Source organism: Nansenia antarctica (genome assembly GCF_963989245.1).
Source record: "Nansenia antarctica genome assembly, chromosome: 4".
Lineage (NCBI taxonomy): Eukaryota > Metazoa > Chordata > Actinopteri > Argentiniformes > Microstomatidae > Nansenia > Nansenia antarctica.
This window is the reverse complement of record NC_137689.1, coordinates 57,360,685-57,376,664: the sequence shown is the minus strand read 5'-3', so window position 1 is coordinate 57,376,664 and position 15,980 is coordinate 57,360,685. Positions and strand designations below refer to the sequence as shown.

The 15,980-nt window shown below is 41.0% G+C and overlaps 3 protein-coding genes across 5 annotated transcripts; 2 read left to right on the top strand and 1 right to left on the bottom strand.

The window, feature by feature from the left end:
• Positions 1 to 2,682: 2,682 nt before the first annotated feature.
• mrps18c (mitochondrial ribosomal protein S18C) lies at positions 2,683 to 4,214 on the top strand. The gene is made up of 6 exons (XM_080528735.1): positions 2,683 to 2,777; positions 2,985 to 3,043; positions 3,334 to 3,417; positions 3,504 to 3,561; positions 3,647 to 3,706; positions 4,061 to 4,214. The coding sequence occupies exons 1-6, from the start codon at positions 2,717 to 2,719 to the stop codon at positions 4,135 to 4,137; spliced, it is 399 nt and encodes a 132-aa protein (XP_080384861.1). The 5' UTR covers positions 2,683 to 2,716; the 3' UTR covers positions 4,138 to 4,214.
• A 217-nt stretch (positions 4,215 to 4,431) lies between these two features.
• On the bottom strand, positions 4,432 to 7,017 carry abraxas1 (abraxas 1, BRCA1 A complex subunit). 3 transcript variants are annotated; one of them, XM_080530151.1, is made up of 9 exons: positions 6,929 to 7,017; positions 6,610 to 6,700; positions 6,488 to 6,524; positions 6,227 to 6,293; positions 5,920 to 6,134; positions 5,558 to 5,680; positions 5,368 to 5,452; positions 5,082 to 5,196; positions 4,432 to 4,936 (listed from the first exon to the last, which is right to left on the bottom strand). In XM_080530151.1, the coding sequence occupies exons 1-9, from the start codon at positions 7,013 to 7,015 to the stop codon at positions 4,527 to 4,529; spliced, it is 1,230 nt and encodes a 409-aa protein (XP_080386277.1). In that variant the 5' UTR covers positions 7,016 to 7,017; the 3' UTR covers positions 4,432 to 4,526. The 3 variants fall into 3 exon arrangements, with proteins under 3 accessions (XP_080386277.1, XP_080386279.1, XP_080386278.1); XM_080530153.1 differs by having other exon boundaries at positions 4,432 to 4,933; XM_080530152.1 differs by having other exon boundaries at positions 5,558 to 5,677.
• A 1,309-nt stretch (positions 7,018 to 8,326) lies between these two features.
• Positions 8,327 to 15,306, top strand: gpat3 (glycerol-3-phosphate acyltransferase 3). The gene is made up of 13 exons (XM_080528332.1): positions 8,327 to 8,432; positions 8,788 to 8,974; positions 9,336 to 9,408; positions 10,855 to 11,149; positions 11,777 to 11,851; positions 11,978 to 12,067; positions 12,236 to 12,329; positions 12,443 to 12,558; positions 12,823 to 12,878; positions 12,973 to 13,058; positions 13,433 to 13,561; positions 13,808 to 13,887; positions 14,011 to 15,306. Exons 2-13 carry the CDS (start codon positions 8,837 to 8,839, stop codon positions 14,429 to 14,431), a joined length of 1,653 nt encoding a protein of 550 aa, XP_080384458.1. The 5' UTR covers positions 8,327 to 8,432; positions 8,788 to 8,836; the 3' UTR covers positions 14,432 to 15,306.
• The last annotated feature ends 674 nt before the right edge of the window (positions 15,307 to 15,980 follow it).

Genomic DNA, 15,980 nt, shown 5'->3' with positions numbered 1-15,980 from the left:
TATGGAATCCATCTTTGTCAGGAAGGAACTGTCACCCACAATGCTGTCATAGTCCCCAAATAAATCATCATTGTCACTGCAATACTGCAAAAAAAGAGCAAAAATGAATATTTAGTTTAGTTTAGTTTATTAGTTTATGATGTCGTGGACAGTCCCCATTAATTAACTGTAACAACAGTAAATGGAGCAGCTTTAGCCTACATGGCTAATTTCCAGCTGTAGTCCCCGGGCCAGTTGACAATAGGCTCCCTAAAATAAAATACATTAGTTTAAAAAATTACAATTGCAGCAAACACAAACAAATGGAGCAGGACATACAAACATATCAAGCACAATTGGAGCAAGCACAAACATGCCGGGGAGACAAGACATTCAAGCACAAATGGCAGCAACATCAATACAGTACATGAGATAAGAACAGTACAAAGGGGACAAAGGAAGAGCAAATAGTCATAGCAATATACAGACATAGCAGCATACAGACACAGCAACATACAGGCACAGCAGCATCCAGACATTGAAGCACACACAGACATATGCAGGCGGGTAGCAAAGATAGAGGTGTACATACAACACACACGTCACATCTGACAGAAATTAATGTATGCAGTTATAGTTATTGCAAAGCCATGCCTTAAGGTGTGTTGTGAAGGTGGAGTATGTATGTATATTTTTTATGTAGGTAGGTAGTGAGTTCCAGTTTTGTATTGCTATAACAGAGAATGATAATTGACCAAATTTACTTTTCCTAAATGGGACTAGAAAGTCGCCTCGTGTGGTACTTCTGGTGCTCTGACTGGTATTGTTACGTTGGGTTATGAATGAGTTAAGAGGAGGAGGAGCAGTGTTATGTAAGACTTTGTAGACCAGGCAGGTGTTTTTGTATTTGATCACATCTTCCCAGCTCAGAAGTTTACGGTTATTTAGGATAGTACAATGATGAGAGCTGTTAGGCTTCTGATCCAGGACTTTAAGGGTTTGCTTGTAGAGAATGGCTAGTGGCTTTAGTGACAAGCTGCTAGTTTGGCCCCAACTTGTCAAACAGTATGTCAGATGTGACATAATCATGGCGTTCATGTATAATTTGGCAGCATTAAAAGTCATTACATTTCTGATATATTTAAAATTGGTTAGGCTAAACTTGACTCTTTGGCAAATTGGCATACTTTCTTAATGTGTGTTTTGAATGACAGATTGGAGTCAATAATGATACCCAGATATTTAAATTGTGGCACAATGCTAATATTTTTACCTGAGATTAATATATTGGACACAATGTTACATTGTCTTTTAGTAAAAAACATTCCTACAGTTTTATTTACGTTAAGTTGAAGGCATGAACGGTTCAGCCAATTTGTGATCTGATCCATAGCTGTGATGAGTTTGGCAGCAGCCAGATGTTTGGTACACCGGTGCACAGGTTAAGAGCTGATGAACGGTGGTTGTTCACAGAAACATGTTGACTTCTACCAGTTAGGTATGACTCAATCCATTTGAGTGCTAATGAGGAGAAGTTAAAAACAGACAGTTTGGCAATAAGGACCTTATGGTTGACTGTGTCGAAAGCCTTGCGAAGGTCTAAAAACACAGCACCAACAACACCTCCTTTGTCAACCATTGCTCGGACCTTCTCTAAGATGAGACAGTTAGCTGTTTCAGTGGAGTGATGGGCCCTAAAGCCAAACTGCATGGGATGGAGATTAAATGGACCATTATTTAAGAAAGAAACAAGCTGCTCTGATACCCACTTCTCGGCAACCTTGGAAATCACAGGTAAAATGCTGATTGGGCGATAGTTGCATATGTTCTGGGGGTCATCTGACTTAAATATGGGAGATACAATTGCGGTCTTCCAGGTACTTGGGTATATATGATATTGGAATTAGCACGAACATCATAATTATCAGTAATGAAATAAAACTGGTGTGTCCTGTGCATGCTACTTAACTTACTTCACTGAACTTTACATCACTCATGGCTCTGGTCTGCACTCTGACCGTCTGTCCTGTGGTGTCAGGACACTGGCGTCCCAAAGTACTTGCTCTTTTTCGGACAGGCGTCAGTTGGCTTCGCAGACTGTCCCTTGGCCTTGACCTCTTCCTCGAAGACACTCGTTTTACTTTGATTTCTCGATTTTCATCAGCACTCATTTCGGCACTCATCTAACTAATTTCAAAAGAAAAAGCTAAGCAAACGAACGTTAGTCATCATCTTTGCTAAGGTCGCAGGCAGTGACACTTCCGAACTACCAGGCACTGCCAGTTTAGCAGCCTATTAATGAGAATATTAGTTTCCTCGCTACAACCACTCATCTCAGGCATCTACAAATAAACATGTCAAAGCATATATTCAAACAAGAAAGAGCAATGGCTGTAAAGCTCATTCACAATTCGAATGTGTAAACATTAGCCGACTAAATTGAGCTAAGCCAATCAGAGACGAGGGCAGATGGTAACTTCATATCCGGAAATGTGTCGACCCGTACCTGCTGATGAGTGTGTTACATGTGGTCATATTTGTGGTATTATTAGAATACATGATTACACAGTTGTTGCTGGTATGATAATTGTGTTAGCAGTATTTAATAAATCACCAAAAACATTGAATATCTATAGTTGCTTGTAGGAACCAGTGTCGTAGGAACGGTATCATGGAGCAGTATTATGAACACAGGAAGTTGCGTCCATCAACATCCGGATGTGTCCTTCAGGTCAACATGCAAGCTATGAGAAGCCTTCGAGCGTTACAATTTACCCTTTCACAGCATGGGATAACACGTAAGAGATCCGTTTTCTGTTAAAAGGTTTATGAATACATACATTTCATCTCTAGGCAGTTGTGTTTGATCTTACTTGCGTGCTCACCACTGTGTAACGTTAGCTAAACGTGGCTAATGTCATGATGGATACTGTGTCACACACACATGATAACGTTAGATTACTACTACATGTTTCTAATTATACTTTTCTTTTCTCCTTTCTCAGAGCAATGTGTCAGAAGACTCTCGGGCACGTCAAGTGTAATCCAGAAGAACGATGACATGGTAATCCAATGGCATTAGAGATATTCCTGTTGCCCATTTCCTTTTCATGATATTGTACTAACTCTGGCATGCCTTCCACTCCAGTGATATCTTAATATGTTAAAGATGCAGTTGCCTAAATTAATGGAAAGTATGTGAAGCGTCTATATACATTCCAGGCTTTACTTGATAAACTTGCTACTGTGGTTTATGCATTCACCTATCTACACACGAGCTATGGAGGTCATAATCTCTACCCCTTTTGAGGACTGAGAATATCTGATTTAGTGTTTGACATTTTCCCCCATTAGCCTGTTCAGATGGAGAATCCCTACAAGCAGCCACAGAAGAGCTGCCTTCTCTGCAACATCACAGTGGATTACAAGAATGTTCAGGTTGGTAAAAGACTTTGTATTGAGTAGCGATTAGGGATTGTGTAATTTTACCATTTGCTAAATGTGCAAAATGTTCTTCCCTACAGCTGCTGTCCCAGTTCATATCCCCACACACAGGCAGGATTTATGGCAGGCACTTAACAGGTGAGAACTGTAGAAGGTTTAAAAACAGTATCATAATCACCAAACATAATAACTTTTCATATTAAGATTTGTACTCTGTTCCCAGGTCTATGTGGTCGAAAGCAGAAGGACATTTCAAAAGCAATAAAGAAAGCTCACTCAATGGGTAAGTCCTCAAAATGACTACCGGTAATTGTGAAAGTGATTTGGGCCATGGCTTGGTTGAATAATCTTAGTGTTGACTAATATAAAGTAGTAGTAGCATCAAAGTTCAATAGTCGCTTGCACAATATTGCACTCCATCCAAGAGAGCCAGTGCAAGCTTGCACCAGAGAAATGTAAAAACTGGAGAATCAATGAAAGATGACTTCTTGTGCTGCTGCTAAGAAGAACTGTGTTCTTTGAGTTCCTCAGCTTTACATGTCTCTGGGACAAGCTTGCACTGGCTCCCATGGAGATAGTTTATAAGCAGCAATTCAGTCCTTCCTGTAATGAGTCCTGTTCATATTTTCCTCCACAGGATTCATGTCAGTGACCCACAAGAGCCCACAGTATATTAAAGATCCCAACATCTGTGACATCAGACAATGGGAGTAAATGCACTAGCCTCTGTATTATATGGTGTTAGTCAAGTCTTGCAGCAAAACTGTAATTATTAATTAAAACATTTCTCAACCTGGAATCTTCCTTTGTAAGTCCTTAGTGTGTCATACACAGATACACAATGAGTCACCTTCTACCATGAAAAAATGATCACAGTAACACACCACATATTGTAAGAAAATAATGTAATTTATTAGTAATAATTAAATACAGTACAAGTTCAATAACAAACAGCTTGAGACTATTGAACATTTAGTCTCTGAACTCAATTTAAGATATGATGGACAATACTGAGTAACAGTAGGACAAGCCCAAGAACCCACTGAGTGACCAAGGCACATAGCAGTGATTTTTCCCTGATTTCTTTTGGACAATTGCTATCATCAGAAGACTGGGGAATTGGTGAAATCTTGATTTCCATTTGCATTAGTCAGCAACTCCTCTTCTGTATCTGACCCACTGGCAGACAAAGAAGATTCTTCTGTTTCCCCCACCATGCCTTTCCTCCTCTTGGGAACCTGAGATGATTCTGCAAGATGGTGTTTTCTACAGGCTGTGACCTTTCTCCCCAGTCTGTTCTTCCTGGCTTTGGGGAGTTTTGGTGCCAGGATCAGAGGCAGTGTTGTAGCAATGTCTATGCCATGGTCAGTGCTGCAGCAGAAATCAGGCACAGGGAAGCCCTGTAAGGTCAAGGCCCGTGTCTGGAGTAGTGCTGATCCAGGGAAGAGTGCCCTCACAGCCTCACAGAGAAGCACATTCTCCTGTGGCTGGGCTGGTGAGGGCTTGTCATCTACTGAGAGAAATAAAACACACACAAGTGAATAGAAAGGACCCAAAACATCAGATTGGTGAAAAAAATAAAATGTTATATATATATATATATATATATATATATATATATATACCGTATATACTTGCAGAGGGATATGACATCATACCTTTTGTCTGCTCTTGTTGGTGTCTCCTCTCACTGACAGCCTTTCTGAGAGCAGAGACATCTGCTAGCAGCTTCTCCACCAATCGCTCACTCTCCTCCACATCCTTACAAGCTGTCTGTGCGAGTGGAGAAAGTAAACAGGGTTTATGGCTTATTGAACAGTGAGTCAATGGCGGTACATAGTAAAGAGTTTGAAGTGCAAAATGCTGTAACAACACGACTATTCCATTCACATGAGTACTGAGTATGACCCATATTGTGGATGTCATTTCTCATGCCATTCTTACCTTCAATTCAGCCTGCAAGGAGTTATTCATGTCATTAATGTCATCAAGCTCTTCCAGGGATCCGTCTGAGGAGAATAATTTCGACCTGCACAGAGGTCAAAAGAGCAAATGCAGGGTCATACAAGCAGTAGACAGACAAATACATAGGAAGATTTAATCTTTGGAAATGCTAAGGGTTAGTGTTCAGTACCTGTGTTTCCGAATAGAACGGTTGTAGTTCACTGATGAACAAGATGAAGAGACTCTCCAGTAGTCCTGCTGTTCCAACAAACCCAAGTTGCTCACAAGGACAGGAAGGTTGTGGTATTGACTACTAGGCGACAGAAGAGAAGAAGCATGAGTATGATCAGGACTCTAACGCAGAGAGCATTTCAAACCATACAATCACTCACTGCATGCATTATTGCAAAACAACAACCATATAAACCAACTTTCTAGGGAGAGTGAGAAGACGTTCAGTCTATGGAATGTATCATGAATGACAGATTATGTAGTTATATATCATAATATGTAATTATGTAAGCGTCTACAATGGAAGTAGAATGTTCTGACCTGCCATGTGATCCGTAAACAGCATACTCCAGTTTGTGTGTAGAACCTGAGGACCTCACTGGGACCTCACTGAGGACCTCACTGGGCGTTAACAGCAGGAATATCAGCTCGTGATTGGAGAGCGCCCTCTTCAAGTTCTCATGTACTCTTTGCTCTCTGAAGGTCATTTGTTGACTTGTATTCCTCCGCTGTTTGTACCAACCAATCACATTCTCCTTGAAAGTACAATGAAATAAAGTGAATAAATATATGTGTAACACAAAGTGTGAAGAGAAGAGATATATCTAAGCCATCTTACTTCACTTACCTTCTTGTAATTGGACAGGATGTGCCTAATTTCATCCATGTTCACCTCTCCTAATCCATTATAAAAACTAAGGTGGATGGTGTGGGAAGACAGATTAGTGACATGTATACTGCTGGTAACCTCAAATGTATTCCATCCATATTAGAAAGTTGTATTCATTGTTGCATTACATTGCTGTAACATCTTGACTACAACCGTTTGTGTAACATTATGTGGTCAGCTGTGTCATGCACAGACAATGCTTAAGAGTATGATAATTACCTATTCAGCTTGCGACAGGTTATGTGGTTCTGGATGTCTGGAACAGAAAGAACGTTGTAATAATAGCAGTTTATCTCCTATCTAGAAAATGGCACGACGCAGATTCAAGAGTAATGACTCACTTAGTGTGTGCTCAAACTGAATATGATCAATTTGAGAATCAGTGATGTTGCTTCTCACTTCAGCTTTGCTCTCCCCAAGAATGAGACCTTCCTACAAAATTGAATTTAGAAGCACATACTTAATACACTAGTTAAACCCTAGTAGTGGTGGCTATCTCCCCATCCTTGCTGGTTTTGCAGCTGGTTAGATAGATAACCTGTACTTGGCTAGTTAGCTAGCAAGCTAACGTTAGTAAGTCTACATTTCCCTTTATACTGAGGAACTGGAGCTAGCTAGAACTTATGTTGCCACATCGCGATGAACTTATAGCAAACATACCACGTCGGAATCACTATTAAAGTGCTGAAACATCAACGAACCAAGAACAAATCCGGAGATGCGGACAGATGAATTGGAATCCGCCATGTTTCTTGTTGACAGAAATGACGAGAAGGGTCCCGCTGCGGCCGCGGGCCAATGTGATGGAATGTGACGGAACGTCAGCTACCATATATGGTTCGTAAGACAATAAAGGATAGCAGAACAATTAATAACCCAAGTAACTAACTAACTATACTAACCCTAACCGCATGCCAAGAGTCTGCAGTGGTTACATTAAATGGTGAAACAAGACATGTAGTATACTTTAATTATAGAGCTACAGAGCATTATAGCCTACTCATGTTAGGGGCAACACTGAAATATGTAAACCCAGTGGCGGACTCAGACTGTTTGAAGGGCAGGGGGGGGGGGGGCGAAAAGAAAAAAAGGGCACCTACTGCACAACATGGGACCCCATCAGTGCACATGGTCAAGTTTAGACCATTGGAAGGGCAGCCAATAGGGCATATCCTCTAATTTTGCCACTCAAAAGGGCACTTTAGTGCGACGTTTTTCAACTGTGGGGGCACATGGTCAAGTTTAGACCATTGGAGGGGCACCAATAGGGCACAGCCTCTCATTTTTGCCACTCAAAAGTGCACTTTAGCCACTCAAAAGGGCACTTAAGCAAGACGTTTTTCAACCGTGGGGGCACCAGGAGGGGCGGTCGCCCCCCTGCCCCCCCCCTTGAGTCCGCCAGTGTGCAAACCTATTGGCTAACTAAATCGCAGATACAGAATGTGTGTCGTTTTCTCTAGTACACTGTTTCTATAATTAGTACATGTGACATGGGCTGGTCATTTGCGCCACAAGCCACGGCAACCAATTAAAATGTTCGGACTTTTAATTTGAAACACGGAAATACATTTCAACGTTGTTGAAAATCACAACACAAACTCGCTAGTCAAGCCCAAAATACTGCAATGCAATGGATTCGGTGAGTAATCCCCATTGAATGAATGAATGAATGGTCTTTATTGTCATTGCTACAGTACAGGTACCAAACAACGAAGCTCGCTACCAAGCTCCAAGCTCGCTACCAAGCTCGCTACCAAGCTAACTATAACACTGCTTTACACTGTTAGCAGGCTCACAAAACAAGCTGTGTTAAGGCTGAAATGTATTTAAATGTTTAGAAAGGAAAGTCCGAACAAATCGGTAAAACTTGAAAATGATACATAAATTGCATTGATTGCCGTACCATTGCGTTAAAAGAGCGCAATGTATGCTGTTGACACGTGAATGTACCAAAGCTGCACTATTGATGCGCAGCTTCTATGTGCTTGACAGGGTTGAGACGGGGGGCGTGTCTTCACTACAACTACGCCCAGACGACCTGTTTACTTCAGCGGCCAACTTGTGTGACTCGACCGTGTGACTGACCACTGCTTAGGTCAGGAAACATGGGAAACCCGCGAGGACTGCAAGGAGGGCTTCCGGTTTGCTATTTTGGATGAAAATGGTAATATTTTGCAGATTATTGTTTTTCCATCTGCGTCTGTCGAATGACTTACTGGGCATGATTCGTTCTACTGTTCTTGTATGTTAATTTGTAGATCAATAGACTAAGTAACATCAAATAGTTGTTCCTGCCATGTAGATATACATATATATATAGGTTGAAAAAAGAGAAGACGCTGACTCTAAACAATATAATTAAGACTCTAAACAATATAATTAAGAATCTGGGATTCAAACAATAACAAAGCATTCTGCCCTATACTTTATTATCATTGCATGATATATAACTATATATATATATATATAGTTGAATGTTATATGATGATGAGTCATGATGCGGGTGTCCCTCTCTGTAGATGACTTCATCCCAATGTGCCTGACCACTGGATGACAGATCACTGAGGGATGGAGGACCACTGGAGTATAGTGTTGCTGCAGGTGTGGCTCTCTGTGATGGTGGGCCTCATAATGCTACCTGCTATGTTTGGCCTCTCCCTGGGGGTCACTGGGGTCTACATCAAAATCCTGATCAAAATCCTGGAGGTAATCATGCCTTTGTCTTACTCTCTAACTTTGTCTTCAAATGAAAAAAATACAGACATTAATAGCTAATGTAGAATTATATTTATTTTTGCATACTTGCAGTTGTCTGATATTAACATACAGTAATGTTCTGCTCGGTGTGGAGGTGGTGTATGAAAAACAAAATACTCCATGTAACTGTATAAGATATACAGTAATTCACTGTTTTAGCTAGTGTTCTGTCGGTAGGCCTACCTGTTGCCCCACTCACTCCTTCGAACATAGTTCATAGTTCTAGTCTGTGCTTGGATGTTAGGTCAAGGTGCAGTATGTAGCAGGGATTATGTGAGAGGTCAAATGAAAATAATGATTGTCTGGGCAGTGGGCCACCCTAAGGATCCAGAGAGGACACAGGGAACAGCCCCGTCTGCCAGTGCCACAACCGCTACCTAATGGTAAGTGAGTTTATACAACCCTAGTGAGATCGTTTTTAGGATGTGAGAGACCCTGTTGTGGGCTTATATATGTTTCACAAGTTCAATATTCCCTCTCTATTTTGTTCTCTTTGTTGCATTGTTAACACCCAGTGAAATTAGTTAAATGAGTCACTTTTTAACATAAAAAAAGTATGTTCCACCATTTAGTTTTTTATGTGATATTTCTGGGCTCTTTTCTTAAGTCCATCTTTTATAGGAAAAATGATTTTAAAAACATCAAGTCAACTTTAGAACATTGCGTTCTGTTGGATACAGTTAACCCTCCTCATGTGACTGCGTGTCTGTGTGGGGGCCTATGATTGGTCAACTCCTACAGCTGATGTGGGGGTGCTGAGCAGCCTCGTCCCAGGCTGATGATGCAATAGTCGATTACATAACGGCAGCCAAGAACCAACTCTCTCTGTGTACTATATAACCCTCGACCCATATGCTGTGAAATACTGCAGGCCCCCTTTCCAGCTGCTTTTTGTGAAATACTGTATACTGTAATCTGCATTTGAAAGAGGTTACCCTCCCCCATACTCTGCATGATAGTGATCTTGTGATCTATGATGCTTATTGGACATTTACCAAGTGCTGGTTTCCATGCCTATGACATGAGAGTGATCGTGTTTCAGGCTTCGTACAGGGAATTTGAGATGTCTTTTGTTTATTTGGAATAATACAACATACACGCCTACATTATAGAATTGTTATTGTAACTCTGGCATGGAGGCCACAATAGCAACACATTATTTAGGCTATGTATTGTTTATTACACCTGTAAAACTATAAGGGACCTTCTGCTGCCCATTTCTTATGTGATTGGAGTTGCACATTGCAGAATGTATTGCTAAGCATTAGACTATCTATCAATCCTTGTCCTTGTGCCAGGAAATGTAGTGAGCCTCTTGATATGAAGAAACAGGAAGGACTGATGACCATAATGTTGTGCAATAAGATTTAGCAAATCATTCAGTGAAGTTAACAAAATCCACAGTGTTTGCTCTTTTCATCTAGAAAAGTTGGTTAAACAGTGAACATGATATTGAATCCTGTATTGTAATCATGATATGATATGAAATGAACCAGCCCTATTCAAATCAAAATAATGTAAAAGCTCAAGAGTAAAGCGTATATCTAAATGTTTTCTGAGGAATATATACTGTTTTACTGGAGCTGGAAAAACTGTGTCAGTTGTGAGAATCTAAGGAATGTAAGCTCTAGGTACTGCTATCATAACAAAATAGTCTTATCAGCCTAATGATGCTTTGACTATCTTTTGATGCTAAGAAGGGATTAGCAAAGATAACTGATTGCAGCCATTAATTTTCTACCTCTGTACTCTCTCTTAGACTCCACCTGTCGTCTCCCATTATTCATATTTATATTTGTGTTGTTATGTTTGTTGTGCTCCCTGACCAGGACTCATCAAGAGGGCAGTTGGCTCCATGGAACAGGAGATGGGGGAGCTGCGTTGCTATCGCCCCAGGTCCTTAACGGGGGGAGAATTCGCACTGAGTGATGCCTTCTACTTCTACAGAAAGGGCCTGGAGAGCATCATGGAGGACCAAGTGACCCAACGCTTCTCCTCTGAGGAACTGGCTTCCTGGAACCTGCTCACCCGCACCAACCACAACTTCCACTACATCAGCTTGCGTCTCACCATCATCTGGGGCCTGGGCGTGCTCATACGCTACTGTGTCCTCTTCCCTCTCAGGTGAGTCTAACTGCCCATCACCAGCATCTTGATGTTTCTTGGATATACTGTACCAAAGTATGTGGAGTAAAGTCTTATTAAAGGGGCAATCTGGGATTGGTACATCCATAATGATATACTGTATAGCCATTGACTCATGAAGAATATACATTATAAATGAGATTATAAATGAGATTAGTCTGACTGTTTTACCTCATCTGGGGGGGTATTCCATCAACATTGCTAAAGGAAAATCCAGGCTTATTTTGATGTCTCGCAAGATTTAGCAAAATAAGCCTGGATTTGTTTTATAAATCTCACAGCATTTAGCAAAAATAAGGCTGGATTCTTCTCTAGCAATGTTGATGGAATACCCCCCAGAACCCAACATATAAGCTTTTTTTTTTTTACAATGGAAGCAAAAATAGTTTCAAAAGACAATGACAGAAAGGGGCAGTAGAACAACACTTTGAGTGGTTCCATTTCTCCAGCCCCATCCCTCAGCTGTTTACCAAATAAAGTATAGAGGAGGATGCTTTGTTATTGTTTGAATCCCAGATTCTTAATTATATTGTTCAGAGTCTTAATTATATTGTTTAGAGTCAGCGTCTTCTCTTTTTTCAACCTTTTGCTTTCCCTTCCTTACAGGATAACCTTGGCACTCATTGGTTTGATCTGGCTGGTGATAGGGACTTGTTTGGTGGGATTCCTACCCAACAGCAGGTAACAGCAGTGCTGTACAATTTAAATGAATGTTATGAGAGAATGTTGGAGGACCTTGGATGACTTGTGCTGATTGAGAGAGATTGTGTATTGTCTTGAATTTTACATTGCTCCTCTGTGTTCTAGTGTGAAGAACTGGCTCAGTGAGCTGGTCCACCTGATGTGCTACAGGATCTGTGCCAGAGGTCTCTCTGCCACTATTCAGTACCACAACAAGTCAGTGTGCAACCATTCTCTTTCTCATCACCCTTCCCCGTCATCCTGCCTTCCTCCTATTCTTACTATCCCATCTTGGATAATGCCTACTTAAAGTCATTTTCTTTGAATTGAATAACAGTTTAAGATACTGTATCATATATGTAAAAGCAATTCTTATTCTTACAGAGAGAATAGACCCCAGAAAGGAGGAATATGCGTAGCAAACCACACCTCACCTATTGACATTGTCATTTTGGCCAATGATGGGTGCTACGCTATGGTGAGTAACATAAGCATTGCGGGTCAGCTGGTCACTGATATTTGATATTTCATCTACCACTTTAGTTCTGAGAAGGTTAAAGTTGTCATGCTCTCTGTGCCTGCTATTCTCAGGTGGGTCAAGTTCATGGAGGGCTGATGGGGGTCCTCCAGAGGTCGATGTCAAGGTCGTGCCCCCATGTGTGGTTCGAGAGGTCGGAGATGAGAGACCGCAATGCTGTTACCAATAGGTGAGACAGCAAGTTAATAAGAAAAGACACCAGGTGCAGCATGTCTGTTCCATGACGCTAGTTGTCCTCTGAAAGTAAATAATTTGCTTGCCAATGAGATTTGTTAGCATTCTAATCTCCAATGCCTGTTTTGCTCATTTAACATTTGCAGTATATTCTATTCTATTGCATTAAACAAAACACTCAATCATCTCACCATCTATTGTTTTTTTCCATCATGGTTAGTTTTGTCATGATTATTGATCTCCCTCCATTTTTTCCCAGACTGAAGGCTCATGTCGCAGCGAAGACCAAGCTGCCCATCTTGATTTTCCCAGAGGGTGAGTCTCTACAGAGTAGGACTGCTTCATCTTCTGCTGGTGTCGAGGGTGAGGTTGTTGTGGTGGTCATAAAACCTCTCTCTCCCTAACACAGGAACCTGCATCAACAACACATCAGTCATGATGTTCAAGAAGGGAAGCTTTGAGATTGGAGGGACAATCTATCCAGTTGCAATCAAGGTACTGTCTACAGTCATTTAGTGATATACTGGGGATAGAGAGGTAGTAAATCCCCTGCTCTTTTATCAAGCAACAGTTACTAACACTGAGAATAGTTATTATGATGTACTGTATTTAATTATGTTTTTATGGGCTTTCTGCTTTTAATGGGATAGAGACAGTAGAGATTGACAGGGAGGATGGGTGAGAGAGAGGGATGACATGCAGGATATGTCGACGGCCGGAATCGAACCGGGGACCCTGCACCTCTGTACTGTACCTTTTAGTTCTTCTCACATTGACCCTGCTTTTATTCCCTGTAAACGGTCTCGTCATTCTCAACAAGTCTCTTTTGATTGACGGTAGCGTGGATTTCTCCTCTGTCCCTCTGTCAGTATGACCCCCGCTTTGGAGATGCCTTCTGGAACAGTGCCAAGTACAACATGGTCAGCTACCTGCTGAGGATGATGACCAGTTGGGCTATCGTGGTGAACGTCTGGTACCTGCCCCCTATGACCAGACAGGTAGGCCCTCACACCTCAACGCTGTCTTCTCCCACTCCCTCCTCCTATGACCAACAGGTTTCACCTCACGCTTCTTCCCGGGACTTCACACACTACACATACACTCATGTTAACTGATATCAATGACTCTCTATGACCAGTAACTTGATGTGAGATGATTATGTTATAACTAAGCCCAGTAAGGTGTATGTTGCATGGTTATTGATGACTCTCTTTATTATCTCTCTTGATTGATGTTTTGGATAGGAGGGGGAAGATGCTGTTGACTTTGCGAACAGAGTGAAATCTGCCATTGCGCATCAGGGAGGGCTGGTGGACCTGTCATGGTAAGGACACCTTCGGCGAACAATGTCCTTTATTCTCACTTGCTATCTGTCATCCTATAATTGTTACGCTGAGAGCAGTGGCACTGTTTGGTGATCTGTAGTGCCCTTTGTATCTCTCTACAGGGATGGGGGACTGAAGAGACAGAAGGTGAAGGAAACATTTAAAGAGCAGCAACAGAAGATGTACAGCAGCATGATTATGGGACAGAAAGACAATGACTCACCAGAGTCTCACACTCAGAGCACTGAGAAACAGGAAGACAGTAACTCACCAGAGTCTCACACTCAGAACACTGAGAAACAGGAAGACAGTAACTCACCAGAGCCTCACACTGAGAGCACTGAGAGACAGGAAGACAGTAACTCACCAGAGCCTCACACTCAGAGCACTGAGAAACAGGAAGACAGTAACTCACCAGAGTCTCACACTCAGAACACTGAGAAACAGGAAGTCAGCAACACACCAGAACCTCACACTCAGAACACTGAGAGACAGGAAGACAGCAACTCACCAAAGCCTCACACTGAGAAAGAGAGACAATGACATTGGAATTAACTCTGGACAATCTCTGACATTGTACTAGTTCTACAAAGTATTTTAGAGATCAAAGAATTTGATTTATGTGTTACATTATGCATCACAAATTCATGGCGAACAGAGGATAAAGACTGAAACTGTATCTTTTACTGCATTGTAAAGCATGTATAATGAGATGTTTTAAAGAAACATGTAAACAACCCAAAAGTCTGTCTAATCCATATTAGCAAATTATACCAGATAATGTTGTTGTACAGTAGTAATACTTGTTCTTGCTTGATCCAGAGGTTTTACCTACTTAGTTTTTGGTGTTTTCTCTCGTAGGCAAGATTATGCTCTTTTATGTATCATACCCTCAGTTCTGTTTGCTGACGCTTTGGTCAAAGTCCAAAACCTATGTATACATGCTGATTTCCTCATTCTAAGACTGAGGAAATAGTGTTTCTTATTTAAAACAGTCTTAAAATGTATGTTATCAAATCGGCGTTCCTGGCTATGAAGTTCTCTGTGCACTGCCTGCCTAGCCTGTAGGGTCTTACATGGGACCACTAGGAGTCAGTGTTTACTAACTAAAGACGCCATGTCACCCTCTCATACTCTGACAACAATCTCACAGCTTTAATAACAAAATAGTAGTAGAAGTAGTAGTATTTTCTCACTGCTCAAAATATATCTACTTTGTATAATCCAAAAGTATATTGTACAGCTAATAACGATCAGGTTTGAAATAGTGTGTGGTGTGAGAGTAATGTACTTGACTGAGGCTGTTTAATGAGTCTTAAATTTAAAAAACGTTGGTTTTTAGATATACACTCATAAAACAACATTCAAATTACTGATTTAAGAACAACAACATTACATGTTAATGTAGGGAACAGATACCACAATATGTTTTGACTGTCGATATACAGTATATACCAAATAACATTTATTTTTTACTTTTTTAATTGCTTGTTTAAGTGTTGTTTGTAAATATATATTTTGAAAACTTCAAATGTTACATTAACCTGGGGTCTAGGTTTGTATCCTTTGTAAAACTTACATTTTTCGTTCTAACTCTCTTTTTCTAACTCTCTTCTGGTTTATAGCAATAAGCTCATTCATTTCTAATAATAGCAGCATTGATGGAAACACTGACAATCTTCAACAGGAGAACTTTTTAGAGTAGGGTCTCTCATGTGACAACCTATTTGTGCCCTAAGAGCAGCCAGGGGGATGAAAGAGAGGAAAAGAGTGAGCAGGAGAGAGTGTAGGGTTGCATGATCCCAAATCAAAAGCCTGTACAGATAAGCGTGGGTAAGACATGTTTACTGTGACTGCACTTTAATAAAGAAAGCAGAGACTGTGAAATAGCATTGAGTTATTCTTCCACACACAGTGAGCTGGAGCCTGCTTACATTTCACAGCCTCTCTGTGCCCACACCAAGACCATCTCCCAGCCGGCTCAAGCACCCAGCTATAATAACAATCCCGCGACTTAAATTGCTTGAACAGAAATGTTTGTTCTCTTCTAACAGGATTGTGAATTATTAATCGGATCTAAAGCCGATTTTAT

Coding starts and splice junctions, on each gene's coding strand:
- mrps18c (XM_080528735.1), top strand. CDS start 2,717: ATGCAAGCTATGAGAAGCCTTCGAGCGTTACAATTTACCCTTTCACAG. Junction 2,778..2,984: donor TTCACAGCATGGGATAACAC/GTAAGAGATCCG, acceptor CTCCTTTCTCAG/AGCAATGTGTCAGAAGACTC. Junction 3,418..3,503: donor TGGATTACAAGAATGTTCAG/GTTGGTAAAAGA, acceptor TCTTCCCTACAG/CTGCTGTCCCAGTTCATATC.
- abraxas1 (XM_080530151.1), bottom strand. CDS start 7,015: ATGGCGGATTCCAATTCATCTGTCCGCATCTCCGGATTTGTTCTTGGT. Junction 6,135..6,226: donor TCCTGTCCAATTACAAGAAG/GTAAGTGAAGTA, acceptor TGTACTTTCAAG/GAGAATGTGATTGGTTGGTA. Junction 5,197..5,367: donor CCTTGCAGGCTGAATTGAAG/GTAAGAATGGCA, acceptor CCACTCGCACAG/ACAGCTTGTAAGGATGTGGA.
- gpat3 (XM_080528332.1), top strand. CDS start 8,837: ATGGAGGACCACTGGAGTATAGTGTTGCTGCAGGTGTGGCTCTCTGTG. Junction 12,068..12,235: donor ACTATTCAGTACCACAACAA/GTCAGTGTGCAA, acceptor TTATTCTTACAG/AGAGAATAGACCCCAGAAAG. Junction 13,562..13,807: donor TGCCCCCTATGACCAGACAG/GTAGGCCCTCAC, acceptor TGTTTTGGATAG/GAGGGGGAAGATGCTGTTGA.